The following is a 15,809-nucleotide window of genomic DNA, read 5'->3' as shown; positions in this document are numbered from 1 at the left end:
TTTTTTTTTTTTTGAAAGACGTGGTCATTATTGAAATTAAAGAGCTACATAAACATTCTTTAAAGTAGAAGTAAAATAAATTATTTTAAGTAGAAATAAAAGCAAATCAGTTTAGAACAACATGCGGGTAAGTAACGACAGAACTGGGATACGGCCAGTTCTTCCAGTTATCATCCTGTGCTTCTGAATCAGTCACGTCACACAATTCTTCAGTGTTTTTGTGAGTGTCAGAATAATCTCGATCACTGCCAGTTTCTACGTTTCTGTGTATGTGTGCGTCTCAAGTCTTCTAAATAGGGCACGTTGTTGTGTGAGGCACTTTAGAGTGAACCACTAATCAATAACATAGGTTTGTAAACACCATTAAACAAAGAGATTGGTATTAAATACAGACAGTTAGCTGTGTAAATGTGTGCCCTGGAAAATATAGTAAAGAAAACGTGCATCACTAATACAGATCTACAACTTTTCGAGAAAGCCATGAAAGGTCAGGAAAGACAAGCTGCTTAGTGAATAAAAGATTTGTGATTTGTTAACCATAGCACAAACACACACACATGCATACATGTGCATGTTCACAAACACATAAATCGCGCTCAGCATTGACTTGGCTTGATGTGTGCTTTCCAAGAAACGCAAGGACTCCCATTTCCATTCCATGAAGCTTGTCAGTCATGACTCAGTGGCAGCATGGGCTTTATTGCCAGATTTACTACCTCTGACCTAACCTCATGTGTCATGTTGGTAATCTCATAGGATTATTTGTTGAGATGGAAATCATGCTAGCATATGGCGCTTATGGATGCACATTCAGGAGACATCATCCAAAGAGTATACACAAGATAACCATACAAGAATGACAGACTGCTGGCTTATTCCACTGTTGGCTTAAACAAGTTTCCCCCGGGATTTTTGATACATCTCCAGATGAAATTATTACCACCAAAACCTTCAGTAATTTATCACAGTCTCTATCATCTTACACATTCTCAGCAGTTTATCAGTTGTGGCACCTTCTGAAGAATCTGGCAAGTGTTTAGTTATTGCCTTAACAAAAAAGTACACTGCTACAGTAATGGTATCGGGTAATATACCATGTTTTTTTTTTTAGATATGCCATGAATCTGAAATGGTATTACCATGATACTCCAAAATACTTCCAAGAATATCATGTTGCAAAAATCAATGGTAGTGCCATAGTGACATGTCCAAAAAGATGTGGTACTTGGTACTTGTCCAGTGTCCAATGTAGTACCTTGTCCAAAAATCATGGCAGAACCACAGGCCTTGTTTCTAAGTAAGATTCTTTTATTTTTTGGGATTTGGCAAAAATTGGCAAACAAAGTAACATAAAAAGTGTAATTCATTATAAACCAGAGAACTTGGAAGCATGGTTTATATGAACCATTTGTTTCAGTTTAAAGGTTAACATTTTGTCTTTTTTCCTTTTGGAGAACATTCTGATGCAATAAATCACAAGTCTAAAACTCACTTTAGCCTGCTTACTATTTGAATTAATTGGTGTTGGTGGTTCAACTGGACGCCTCAGTTTCCAAAATTCCCTTCACTAAGACACTGTTTTGCTGAATCTTCTGTTCCCTTCTATCTGAGGTGAGCCAGACAGCTTAGAAGTCCAAAGATCTTGGCTGCTCTGCTCTGGATCGTATGTCTTTGTGTGTCTCATCTGCAGAGACATTGAGGCGAGCCTTCTCCCTTCTCAATCTTTCAAAGCAAAACCTTAGAGAATGCGGACCCTCAATACACCCCACCAAAGACAAGGTATCAGTTTCAGACACCCGTAGTGATTTGGCAACTTCTGCCGAATCACTTTTAAATGAGTCTGCCCTTTTCCTATCCACAGAGTCTTCACACACACTGAGTTAAAAACACAAAACATTCCAAATCTACAGGACTTCTACAGGGATTGTGACAGTGTCTTCATGGATTGTTTCAGGGCTTTTTAAATGCTCTATGAGACAGAAAAGCTTTTGTGATTTTTAACGAGAGATTGGCTATAAAGGCATTTCTAGAATTTCTTCTAGCATACTTTGCCATAACCTTGATGGAGGTGAGTTTTACGAGATTTTCCATAATGCTCTACCAAATGTTGCATACTTTGACAAGGAACCAATATGTTATTATTTCAGGCATTATTCTCTCTTGCACTTTCTCTACTACACGGCTGCACAAAGTGTTCATGTCGTGCAGTCATGTGCCAACTTTGGCCTAGTGAGGAAACCGATACAAGACAAATTTGCTCTTTTATTTTTGCTTAAATATTTATCTTTTACTGGAAAACCTGGTGTTTTTACACTATTAGTTTTCATCAGTCTCTCTAATGATATGCTGAATGTTATGTACCTCATCTGGGATATGATGTATGTTTAGTCTGGAAGCTTCACCATTAAGGCCAGGACCAAATGTCTTAATCTTCTGTCTTTTCCTTCAGCTTCCTCATTCCACTAATTCTAAAGCCTCCTCCAAGTATTTACTTCTTGTTGTCTTCCTCTTTCACTTTTTTTAAAAATCTTATGCTTCCACATCTACAGTAAATCCCCTTCACCTCTTATTCCTCTTCATCTTCCACATCTTCTTCCCCCTTCCACCTTTCCTTCACCTTCCCCAGTATCATTAACTTCTTGCCTGGAAGTTGGCCGATACAAGGGAGTGAAGGCTCTTACTGTCTTCCTGGAGGCATTTCAGGTTTTTAAGTTAGAAAGACCCCTTAACTCGCTTCTGGTACACACTTACCGCTCATTTTAAACCCAGCAAGCTGACCCTGAGAGCCAGGATTGACGGACATAATACTCCACTATTAAAAAAAAACATTACAGTTATTTGAAGATTTTCTTCACTTTAATAGTAAGAATAATTTTATCTATCTCTTAATGGCCTTTTCACATGAATGTCTTGGTGAGAAAATGTTGATAATTTATTTTCCTTCTGGTTTGTTTGACCTGACATCTATTTTGTTTCATGTAGACAGCTGTCAGTTCCTGGTCAAGTCAATAGTTCTAAGGCTAGCACAACCTGTCAACATAATTGCCATCGTTCATGTCAAGAAAGCTGACAGTTACTGTCTTCTGTGTGACTGTCACCAGAACATGCTCAGTTAGACCTCTTTAGACGCTTTCACAAATTCACTGCTCAAAACCTTCAACAATAGCTAATGAAGTTTACTTTTTTTCTATTTTAGCTAACAACCAAGAACAGAGTTTAGAGGCAGGTCTGCTCTAGATTGAACCACAGTAAACGTTCCAGATCAGGTCATGACTAGGGCTGGGTATCGTTCAAAAATTTTCGTTACCGAAACCTTGATTCCTGAACGATACTTCTTTCGATACCAATTTTAAGAAATGTTTTAACAAGATTACATTACCTCAAAAAAAATGAAAAAATAAAAAAAATAAAAAAATCAGCTTGTTGAGCCACTGCACAGGAAAAAAAGCACAAAGGAACAAAATGTAACCAACACAATAAATCAGTGCAAATAATTTTAATAAAGTTCAAATAGTTTTCAGTTTCCACATCTTTTAGGCGACGTTTACAATAGTGCATTGTTTTAAAATGCATAGCAAATGAATTTCTATTCATTTTCCACTGATTTAATAATGAGCATTATCTGCATGCTTCTAGCGCTGTTTGCTTGCATTTTCTCATCCACGATCACTGTTCTGACTCAGAGGAAGCTCATTAGCTGCTCATATGTCAATCATATTGCGCATTCATAACCTACCCTGTCTCCTATGACGAATGTCCATTACACTTCCGCATTCAGTTCTGTAAGAAACCCAGAAAAACATTTCTATGGATGAAACATGAACCTAATAAACACACGATTACGACAGTATATGATTTGTATGTGATTTTCATGAGATTCTGCCTGTTTTCATAACAATACAGGGTGTTTACATGACACATGCTAAGCAGGTGTAGCCATTAGCTTGGTATAAAAGGCTACAAATAACATATTTCAGCAACATTATATGGCCAAAAAAGCTCTGTGAGCTTTCGAATCACTATCGCTGTACTTTGATGTCAAACACCTATCGATCTGTGCAGCGTATGTCAAATCGAACACACCTAGTGTTTTTCCTTGATTAACTCCTTAGGTATCGAAATTTGCTACCAAACTATAAGACATTTTTCGATACTCGATAGTATCGAGGCAATTCGGTCAGTGCCTAAAAAGTATCAAACTCGATACCCAGCCCTAGTCATGAAGCACATCGCCAGTGCTAATGGAGTCTCCTCAGGCCTGAATGAGGATTCCGTGCTTAGGTATAAGAGTCTTCAGGAATGCCATTTGGCCGGGAAGCTGTTGATGACACTGGACAGCATCCAGCGCTTTCATCTTAGGAGTTCTTCTCATATTTGTAAATGGAGACGCCTGGAGCTGATATCGCAGTCATTCACAGATACGAACAGATGGCTGAGAGCTTCCACACATCCATTAGGTTGAGATCCATGTACTAACCTAAAGGGAAAGAGTAGGACAGCAAAATATTTGCTTTTACTAACTGTTTTGTTAGGAGAGTTGTTGAAATAATAGCTTTGAAATAATAAGCGATATTATACCTAAAAATCATTCACTCACTCATGGTGTTTGAGTCTGCATGTCTTTTTATGATGATTTAATATTGCTTTTGCAGGTTTTTTGAAGCTTGAAAGTCCCCATATAGCATACTTGTACACTCTTCAAGTAAAGGTATCCCTTTAGGTTCTCATTTGATTTGGTAATTTTTATGAAATATTCAGGCTTCATATGATCATGGCCTTCGTCACTCACACTCTGTTTGGAAAAAAAACAAACAAATTATATTCTAAGAAATCTCACCATTGTCATCTGCTGTTTCAATTCTTAACCACTACCAACCATCAAACCACTGTCCTCATGAAAGAGAGGAGAATCCAAATGTCCACCTCTGCTTCTGATTTAATGATGCTGCTTTGGCTGTGTCCAGACCCGCTGCTGACACACATTATGTTCAGACCCAGACCTTGTCAATAGGACAAGACAAGGACAAAGCATTCTGAACAAAGTTTATCAAACGTTTCCTCAAGGAAAAAGCCAGTTACAGGTCCCCTTCATTCATTTATTTTCGACCCATCAGAGGAACGCACTTTAGCTGAGGCACACAGAGCAAATCTGGTTTCCTCTTCATCCACTCGAGTTATACGTCTGCATTAGCTTCCATTATGATTATTATTCTGTAAAGTGACCACGGGGCCCCACAATTGGTCATTGTTGACATAGTATACTGTATATAGACTCGAGGGGAAAGACAGAGAGGAAAAAAGAAGGAAAGAACAAAAACCTGACTTTATTCCTCATTAAAATGGTGGGAAGTGTAGTGCTGCTTTCTCAGACATTATTTCACTTTGAATTGGAAGTTTCTTGCTTGCCTTAGGTGTTGGGGTATTGTTTTGAAGAACACTTATTTGAGAAACAGAAAGGAACTTGTCATTTTGCTGTTCTGAATTCGAGGCTAGGGGCAGATTATCCTGTTCCGACCATAGTAAATCAATCTGTCCCATCCCATAAAAACAGAAGAACACCCCTGACAGCAATTGTCTCTGAGAGCTTGTTGAGAGAGAAATAAATAGAGAAGTACAAGACAGAAAAATAAAACTGAAGAGAAATATTGTATGTTGGAATCTCTCTTTTGGTCCCTGTTTGTGAGCTGAGACAACTAGACAAGCCCCATGAAATCAAAATGGAAGTTTTGTAGCTTTTAGTCCACACCTGTTAGCTAGGCGATCTGTATGCTTTTTTTTTTCTAGTTTTCCTGAAAGTTTAGAAAAATAGCTTTTAGAGGATGTAGCTAAAACGGAGCAGAAAGCATTTCTGTGTACACTACCTTTTAAACATTTTTAATATTTTTAAAAGAAGTCTCTTATGCTTACCAAGGCTACGTTTATTTGACCAAAATATATTTTTTTAATTTTTAATTTTAATTTATATATTTTTAATCACAGTTAAAAACAGTTTTGCTGCTCAATATTTTTGTGGAAACGGTTACATTTTAGTTTATGTAACATTATACAGTAAATATCTTTACGGTCACTTTTGATCAATTTAATGATCAAAATGATTTACAAATGATTTAGAAAAAATCATTCTGATTATGTCTCCTGAATAAGGAAACTTCCAGAAATTTCTCTTAGGAAAACATCCAGTAATATATGACTCACCTTATCTGCAGAGACATGTCCAAAATTTAGTTTAATCGGTTCTTCCCATAATAAAACCTACTCTGTAAAGAGATTGCTGTAAATTTTACAGTAACTTACTGGCAGTGTTGGGGAGTAACAAGTTACATGTAACAGGATTATGTAATTTAATTACAAAATAAATGTAGCTGTAATACATTTTAGCTACTGAGAAAAAAATGTGTAGTTAAATTACAGTTATTTATGAAAATGTTAATGATTGCATCTGAATATTTTCTGTAAAAAGCTAGGATATGTTGAATAATATTAATTTGTTGCTTTGCCTGTTTTTGATGTGCACGATGCCTCCTGCCATTTAGTAAAGAGATGCTATTCTTATGCTTTTGATTGGTTCTCGTTTGAATTTGCAGCGCACCACATCTGCCAATTACATCAATCCACATTGCCGCTGAAAGCCTTAGGCTGCAAACTAAGAGTTGCCACCATGGCGAGTGATAAAAAATTGTTCCAGTGTTTTAAAAGTGCATTCCAGTGCTGTGCTTTAAAATTCAATTATTATAATCTTAATTCAAGTGATGAATGATTTTGAAAGTCTGACAGTAATCAGTGTTGAGTACTACTGTAGGTTAACCCTGCCTGCTTAAAAGGTTTGAAAATGATTAACTGTTAATAACATTCGTTAGTAATCAAACGTAATCAATTACATTACTTTAATAAAGTACAGTAATTTAAATAGTTACACTATTTATTAAATTTTAAATAAGACAACTTGTAATCTAACCTATTACATTTGCAAAGTAACCTTCCCAACACTGCTTGCCAGTAAGTTACTGTAAAATGTTTACAGTATTATCACTGAATTAACAGTTACAGTACATTAATGACTTTACTGTATTTTATAGTATTATTACCATATTGTCATTTACAGTATTAGTACTGTTGAGCTTATTTTAATTTAGTTTAAACATTTTTTACCTGTAAAAAGCAATCAAATTGTGGTAAAGCAATGTAATCCTTGTTTTTTTTTACCACCCCAACCCCATAAAAATCACTAATTCATGAGCATTAGTTCTGATAATATTATTTTTAATTGTTGAACATTTTCTTTTAAAAATACAAATTACGAATCTTGACCTCTAGGATGCACTAGCTGAAAAAAGGGCATCACCACAGTCCCCTGGGGACTTTGTATCATGGCAAAACATACACATACTGAAAAGTAAAACCTTACAAAAACAATAAAAAATAAAATAAAATAAATTAATCAGTCAATCAATCAATCAATCAATAAATCAATACAGACAGACTGTCACGACACACACACACGAGGATAACAGGAACTAAGGAGCTAGGAGACGAGGAATATACGTAAACAGTCTTTAATCCACGAGACACAGGGTACATCAACACTGGAGACAGTAGGAAACACATCCACGTAACGAGTAGACCAGACAAAAGGGAAACTGAACAGGCAGGAACTTAAATACAAGGGTAATTAATAGAACACAGCTGAACAGAATCATAATTAAACTAAACAAGGACAGGAAAATGACCAAATAAGGAAACACAGAAAGGCACATGAGGAGCAAAACACACACAAAACACGGACCAGAGTCTGACAGTTTCCACCACAGGATAAAAAATAACGAAGAGTTTACATCCCACATCTCTGACATCTTTTTCTCTGAATTTTGAGATTTAAACTAGCAGTTGTGAGTTATAAAGTTCAATTCTGAAGAAAAAAGTCAGCTCACATGTCAGATCCTTTTCTCACAATTGCGAATTCATATCACGCAATTCTTTATAACTCACAATTGCAAGTTTATATCACACGACTCTGAGAAAAAAAGTCAGAATTGTGAGATAAAAAGTTCCAATTACTTTTGTTATTTTTTGTTCAGTGGCGGAAAGAAGCTTTCATAGCAATGTAAAGATTTCAGGGATGTTTAAGGTTCTTTATTGCACCATCAATGCCAATAAAGAACCTTTATTTTTAAGAGTGTAGCATTAAGGGTTTGTTCAGATCACTGGCACTCATACAGTACTGACCTTAAAGGTTTGCTTAAAGTTGCAAAAACTTAAGTGTAGCTGATTATCGGAAAACAAATGATAGGCGGGCCTTGGTTCTATCCATTGGTTGTTGACTGGATTGTAAGATGTGGTGTTTGTGAAATAAACTTTCGAGAAGTCTCCAAGTTGGGCAGCCATAAACATGGTGGAGGACAGAACACTTGCTGTATACTGACTGTTAAGCATTACTGAATCAGCATCGCTTTCTCTTGCCGTTACAGTCATGTATGTTTATACATGTATATATAACCATTTGAATTATATTTGATGTATTTTACACAGTCAAAACAGCATTAATTTGAAACGATCAAATCTAGATCATGTGGGTAATGTTTGGGACGGTATTTTATTCACAATTATACTGACTAAATATTTTCGATACATTTTGGCTTTAATGAGATTTCCCCCAGAAACAGGCAAGAAGGAACCTGCCGTCCTCCATGATTCAAATTCTTTCCAGCAACAAAGCACTTGGTGAACTCGGACATTTCCGATACAGAAGGCAGCATTATTGCATTATAAGTTGCGCATATATACTGCTAACTTGGAGTTGCTTTTAATTTAGTTTAAACATTTTTTACCTGTAAAAAGCAATCAAATTGTGGTAAAGCAATGTAATCCTTGTTTTTTTTTACCACCCCAACCCCATAAAAATCACTAATTCATGAGCATTAGTTCTGATAATATTATTTTTAATTGTTGAACATTTTCTTTTAAAAATACAAATTACGAATCTTGACCTCTAGGATGCACTAGCTGAAAAAAGGGCATCACCACAGTCCCCTGGGGACTTTGTATCATGGCAAAACATACACATACTGAAAAGTAAAACCTTACAAAAACAATAAAAAATAAAATAAAATAAATTAATCAGTCAATCAATCAATCAATCAATAAATCAATACAGACAGACTGTCACGACACACACACACGAGGATAACAGGAACTAAGGAGCTAGGAGACGAGGAATATACGTAAACAGTCTTTAATCCACGAGACACAGGGTACATCAACACTGGAGACAGTAGGAAACACATCCACGTAACGAGTAGACCCGACAAAGGGACAACAGAACAGGAAGAAACTAAATACAAGGGATAATTACAAACACAGGTGAATGGAATAAACAATTAACTAAACAAGGACAGGAAAATGACCAAATATGGAAACACAGGAAGGCACATGAGGAGCAAAACACACACAAAACACAGACCAGAGTCTGACACAGACAGACAGACAGACAGTAAAAATTAGTTTGTGTTCTTTGCTCTTTGGTGAGAAAACCCAGGATGGGATTCAGGCTGATGCTTTTTCTTTGCACCCTCTTTTCCAGAATCCCATCTGATCTGTGACTTTCAATGTCACAATGTTTCAACGACTTTCATTTGGTGCCACAAAGGTTGATTGTCTGAATTAACCTACAATTATTTTTCATATTATTTTATTTTTCAAACCAGTGTTCACAGAATTTGCCCCAACTGTCAAACTTGGTGCTCTGCACTTTGATGTTAATAAAAACATTATATACTACATCTGAACACACCTACAATTTTTTACAATGCATTCTCAATCAGTAGAGCAAAGTGCTATAATGCTGAAATAATGGGTTTGATTCCCAGGGAATGGATGACTCAATAAAATGTGTACTTTAAATGCAATGTATGCTGCTTTGGATAAAAGCATCTGGCAAATGCATGAATGTAAATGTAATATAAAACAAAATGTATTTTTGGTTACCTAATTCTGCTCTTCTGTAAAATGGACAGCTGGCTATATGATGATTCTGCCCCTCATAGTCAGCATCCGTGTTTTTGCTTGGAGAAATCTCCTGTAACAGACAGAGTCACAACAGCATTTTAGTGTTATTATAGTTTATGATCAGAAGAAAAAACTACCATACAATAATAGAATTTACATTTTTTAATAAAATAAACATTTATAATATTTGTTAGCAAAACTTGCTATATCAATATATTGCTATCCCGTGCCTTCTCTTTAAAACGTCAACCCGTTGTGAGTTAGTGGAGAACATTAACTTACCAGTCAATGTTATAATCGATACTATGGCATTCACAAGAAGAGATTCCAAAATACACCTTCGACGTTGCAGATGACATCCAGACTACAAACTTGAAAATAAACAAACGAAGTACTTGAAAATACTGTTTAAAATCTCCACTTAAACAATGGTGTTGCCTAACTCGCTTTACCTCAGTATTTCACGTTAGTTCGTTGTTATACCTAAGTAACGACTCGCCAGATTAGCTAACTTGAAATAAAGGGCAGCGAAACGTACAAACGTTATGTTTCTTGGTTTAACTAAAGTTTATTTCGGCTATTTCGACATTAACTTACTCATCAGTCGATGTTATCACCGTTATGACAGCAATCCGGCCATCAATCAGAAAAAAAGGCTCCAACTCCCGACATGAAAAATGAGAAGATGAATAATGTTTGCTTTTAACAAGTGAAAACATCTTAAAATATCTCTGTTTTGCATAAAATATAAATAATATACTAACCTTTTTGTTGAGTTAACAGTCCATAATTTCTCTTTTGCCCTTTTACCGCCATTTCCACCAAACAGTAAAAAAAGAAAAGAAAAAAGAAAAAAACACCTTAAAATAAATCTGCCTTGCCATTGGTCAGTTTTTTGCGGGCAAGTTCACTACTGTAAATGCATTTACAGTAGTGAAGAAATACAGTAGTGACTGTATATTTCCCCATAACCCTTTGCTGTTTACAGTAAAATACGGTATACATATTTTACAGTATCTTACTGTGCATATTACAGTAAAATACTGTTCAAATGACAAAAATCGGTTGAAGTGTACCTCTGATTAGCAATAGTAAATCAAATTCAAAGAAAGGACAAACATTTTGATGTGTTCTAACAATAACTACATCAACACAGCGAACAAAACTTGTGTTGCTAGCATTATGCTAAACTGTACTAGTCTCCCTTTGTCATACAGATGCACTGTATTTGTAGTTGGTCTAAAACAAGATACAAGAAATAAGACAAATAATTTAATTCACATGGACAGACTGAGGGTGTATTCACACCAGGAAAGTCCGCTAGTTCACTTGCTTTGGTCCGGACCAAATACAATGTTCGCTTTCACACTGCCCTTTTTGCAAGTGAACCAGAAATTGTAAACAAAACTACACGTGTGCTAAGGTCATCCATTTATTGGACAGAAATTCTCAAGCAGGGAAAACAGGAAGTGCAAAAACAAGCTATTCATGGAAATCTTTCGTAGTGCAATTTTTATTCTTTTACTGATTTGGTGTTATCAGATACTAACACAATATGAAGAAACTTCTGAGCATCATATGAGACAATGTCATACGATGTTGTAATTACAACTTGCCGAAAATAAAATCTATAGATATAAAATACTTAAAGCATATCACAATGTTAGTTTAAACATTTAACCTAGATAAATGTGCGATATATCCTATCATTTGTGTGGAGAGTGGAAGCTGAAGCGCACTTCAGGATATCAGTGGAAACAAATTAAATACGCCGTCATTTTTGCTCATAAAAGTAAGAATAATACATCGTTCGGAACTGTAAAGGGTCTATTTTATTTGTGTGCTTTTTTTAAAATAAAGAAAACAAACAGGATGCGCTTGCCGCCTCGGTCTTGAGCAGGAGCACTTCACAAAAATGAACCAAAAATCAGCAAATATTTTCCTTACAGACATGATGAATATATCTATAGAAAGCTTTAAATGACTACAAAATGAAATTATTCAAATCCAAAACAAAAACTCTTCCATTATGTAATCCAAGATGCATTTCTTTCTAAAGTCGCGTCCAATGATGAGATGGCGAGTCAGGATCATCAATTTCATCTTTGCGACACTGACTCAGAAAACACTAGTTTATTAATAAATAATTCAAATATATCCTTACTATTTCCCCCCAACATATACATGGTAAATTTGCGGCAAGCTTTAGCCTATTTTGCGCGCTCCCGTCACGTTGGTGTGCGCCATGGTCATGAAAACTCATCATTTGCATGCATTTTTAAGCATTGTGGTTTAAAAACAAGTGATTGAAACTCAAAAAAACAGCACTACATGTGCAAGCTGTCTGTTTCTGAGCGTTATTTCTGCAATTGGGTCGGATCGAGGTCGGGTCATATTCACACCTTAAACGAACCGTACCAGAGTTCGATTGGAATCGGACCAGAGACCACCTCTTCAGCTGGGTCTCGGTACGGTTGTTTGGTCCGCACCCAAGTGCGATTGCTGTATTCACTCCTGCCCAAAAGATCGAACTTGAGTTCGATTCAATCGAACCAAACAAGACAGGTGTGAATACACCCTGAGAGGGAAAGGGAGGATAGGTTATGTGTGCGTGTGTTGTTAGGGGTATCTTCCTTCTCTATCTTAACGGAGAGCTGATTGTTCGGAAGTGAACCTCCTCTGAAACTCCCCTCATTAACCTGCCAGGTGTTGGAAGACACCAAGCTCTGATTGAACTGCAGCCAGGACGGCTGCTTTGAAGACCACAAGGGAATTGGAGAGGAAGGAAAGAGAGAGAGAGTGAGAGAGAAGCATAAAGCATCTGAAATGCTGCATGTACTCTGTTGCAACCTTTTTATGTAAACCAACAAATCTTGCATTGATCATACAGAACAACCCTGGTTCATAACGTATGAAATGGAGTATGTCCCAAAAGAGCTGGTATTTCTAATGCTGCAGGAATTTAAATGTCTTTCAGTCCTTTCAATAGTCTGTTGCGGAGCTGTTCAAACAAGACACAACAGCACGCTAGCTCTCTCTCTCGAGTGCAGCCGGAGATTGATTCGAGCGGATTTCTAATGGATGTGGAAGGCCACACTTGTTTTGAATCCAAGACCCTTGGCTCGCTCATACTTTTCCTATTATAGTGACCTCGCAACTGGCATTGTATACGCAGCGTGGAGCTGTTGTTGATCGTGCGACCATGTTTTCAAGAAACAGAGTGATTCTGGGAAGGTGTGTCATCCTTCACCACGGCCGTTCCAAACATAAACAGATAACAGAAGTGAGGTCTAGGTGCTGACTGGACAAATGCCCGGACCTGACACTTCACTTTTTGTTTGTGTTTGCGAGCAGCCATATTAGTGATTCATACGTGTGTACAATAGAAGTAAGAGGCTGTTGACGATATCACATTTACACACGTCCTCCTTGTTTAGACACATCCTACCTCGCTGGGAACATTTTTGCGGAGTGTCCTCACGCATTTCCTGTCTCTCTCCTCCTTTACAGGCATTTTGTCCTTCGAGTCGACGGCTTTCTCTTTCTCTGTCCCTCTCTCTCAAATCTGCCCTTTCTCCCTATACACTTCCTGTGTTCCCCTTCTCTTTTGATATTTTCATGTTTTCTCTGTTCCCATTCCTTCAAATTTTAGTCATAGTCACCACTGTTATTATTTTTGCAGTCCAGTCGAAAGCTGGTTTCCATCAAGCCCAATCAGTGCCTTCAAAGCTGTTCTGCACATTTCAGGAGTAACAAAGTCAGAACACATTTTCTCACTGCCCTGTTTGGCTAATGGGGCTCGCACTGTTTGCACGTCACTGACTTCACTCAATCCATATTTGAAAGAATGGAGAAACACCCCAGATCACGCAGCTTTAATCTAAGCATGTGACCATGTGACCGCGAGAACCCTCATTAACGTGCATATGCTTATCAACATCAGCTTTGTGTATTAACTTGATACATACTGAAATGCTAACTTTTTTCCCCACTTTAAGTTGTTGTATGGCCAGAAACGGTTATTGGGTTTGCAATTACACGGTTGCAAGCTCACAGGCACATAGAGACACTCACTTTGTTTATTTTCTACAAAAACATGCGATTCTTTCATGTGCCTCACTCCGAAGTTCACATGTGCAGAGCAGCTGTGGATGTGTTTGTTTGCGAAAGCTCTACATTAACCTTCCTTCCACCTCTCTTTGACCTAATTGAAAACGATTCAGTGCAATTGTTTGATGAATCCTGATAACTTTCGATTGATCTACAGTATGGCGCTGGCAGTTCGGCAGAAAACACGCCACTAATGTGTCTGGGCTGTCAGTGTTTATTTGAAAATATTGCTGGCCTTTTACACTTTGTTGCCATAGTAAGGGATACATATGGAGGATATTCATCAGTTTAAAAATCAGATCAGTTTTTGCCTTCAGGTGATATTAAGAATTCCAATAAAATCCAAAATGTGGATTAATTAACAGATGCACTGCAAATGGGGGGTAATGTGTCTTCATTAGTATATGCATACAATCAAATATCTTGCTTTATTAAAAGTTGAAACTCTTTTTATTTGTGTGTGTTTACAGGATGCTGGAATACTCTCTCAACCTGCAGAATGTTAGTTTCTCTGCGGTTCGAACAGTCAGAGTACTTCGACCTCTCCGGGCTATCAACCGAGTACCCAGTGAGTACAATATCAGCAACCAAATGTACTTTTCCAAATGCGCTTGCTAACATTAGTTAACTATAGGGATGCACCGATACCACTTTTTCCAGTACTCGCCCGACTTCGTAGACATCCTTAATCTCTTATAACTCCATTCTGCTGTCTGTTGTTCTGTTGTCGGTGTTTCTTTGTCTGAATATGGCACTTATCACATGCTGTGTGGTATCGGCGTTTGGTATCGGGGCATTTTAACGAGTACGAGTACAGAAGCTCAGTATCGGGCCGATACCGATACCAGTATCGGTATCTGTGCATCCCTAGTTAACTACAATAGTTTACATTAAATAATGAAAAATGTATTAGTCTTTTAATTTCACCATTTAATAATACATTAGGTAAACCAAAAGTTTTAATTGTTAATATTATTTAATGGGCCTGACTTAACATGAACTAACAAAGAACAGTTTTTTTTTTTTAGATAAGTAACTTTAAAGCTGCAGTTCGTAACTTTTTTTTGTTAAAAATGATCCGAAATCAATATTTGAGCTAGTACATAACCAGCCAGTGTTCGAAACTATCGCCTTACTTTAGCCCGATTCACAACGGTCAGCTTATAATAATGTTTTCTAATTTGAGTGGTACGGGTAGGTTTTCGCGGGAAATTCGAGCATGCCACTGCGTCCTTACGTCACTTCTGTAAACGTAAAGAAGTTGTCCCGGCTACTAGGCTATCACATGTGAGGATCCTGCAGGTGGCAGATCGTTTATAGACTTTTCTCACACCAGCCAGAATAATTAAATGTATCATTTTGACGGCGGATTGTAATCCAGAAAGGATTATGTGTTTATGTTTACATTAACACATGTGAATGAAATTAAATTATATTCCAGTTATAAATGTGCTTCTGATTACAGATAGCCTGGGATTACACAAGATTTGTATTTTAAAGAAAACCAGTTCAAAGGGAGCATAATTTGCTTTTTGGGTTAAAAGAATCTCTTAATATGGAATTCGAAGAGTATGACAATTAGATTAGACTGTGCAGAAATTGAAATCTACACGCTAATACACACTATACTCATAGTCACCAATGCTGATGTTGTTAACATTAATCATTTGAGAATAAAGTATAACAATAATAATAAT

General features: G+C 36.9%; 1 protein-coding gene across 1 annotated transcript in view; it reads left to right on the top strand.

Moving 5' to 3' along the window:
* The window catches only part of LOC107743785 (voltage-dependent T-type calcium channel subunit alpha-1G-like), a 163,081-nt gene that overhangs the window by 26,235 nt on the left and 121,037 nt on the right, over nucleotides 1–15,809 (top strand). The window contains 1 exon segment of the mRNA XM_016557185.1: nucleotides 14,583–14,680. Coding sequence (XP_016412671.1) covers nucleotides 14,583–14,680 — 98 coding nt within the window.

The sequence above is a fragment of the Sinocyclocheilus rhinocerous genome, unplaced genomic scaffold (genome assembly GCF_001515625.1).
Source record: "Sinocyclocheilus rhinocerous isolate Xijiao unplaced genomic scaffold, SAMN03320098_v1.1 scaffold497, whole genome shotgun sequence".
Lineage (NCBI taxonomy): Eukaryota > Metazoa > Chordata > Actinopteri > Cypriniformes > Cyprinidae > Sinocyclocheilus > Sinocyclocheilus rhinocerous.
The sequence above is the reverse complement of the archived record's forward strand: the minus strand, read 5'-3'. Positions and strand labels throughout refer to the sequence as shown.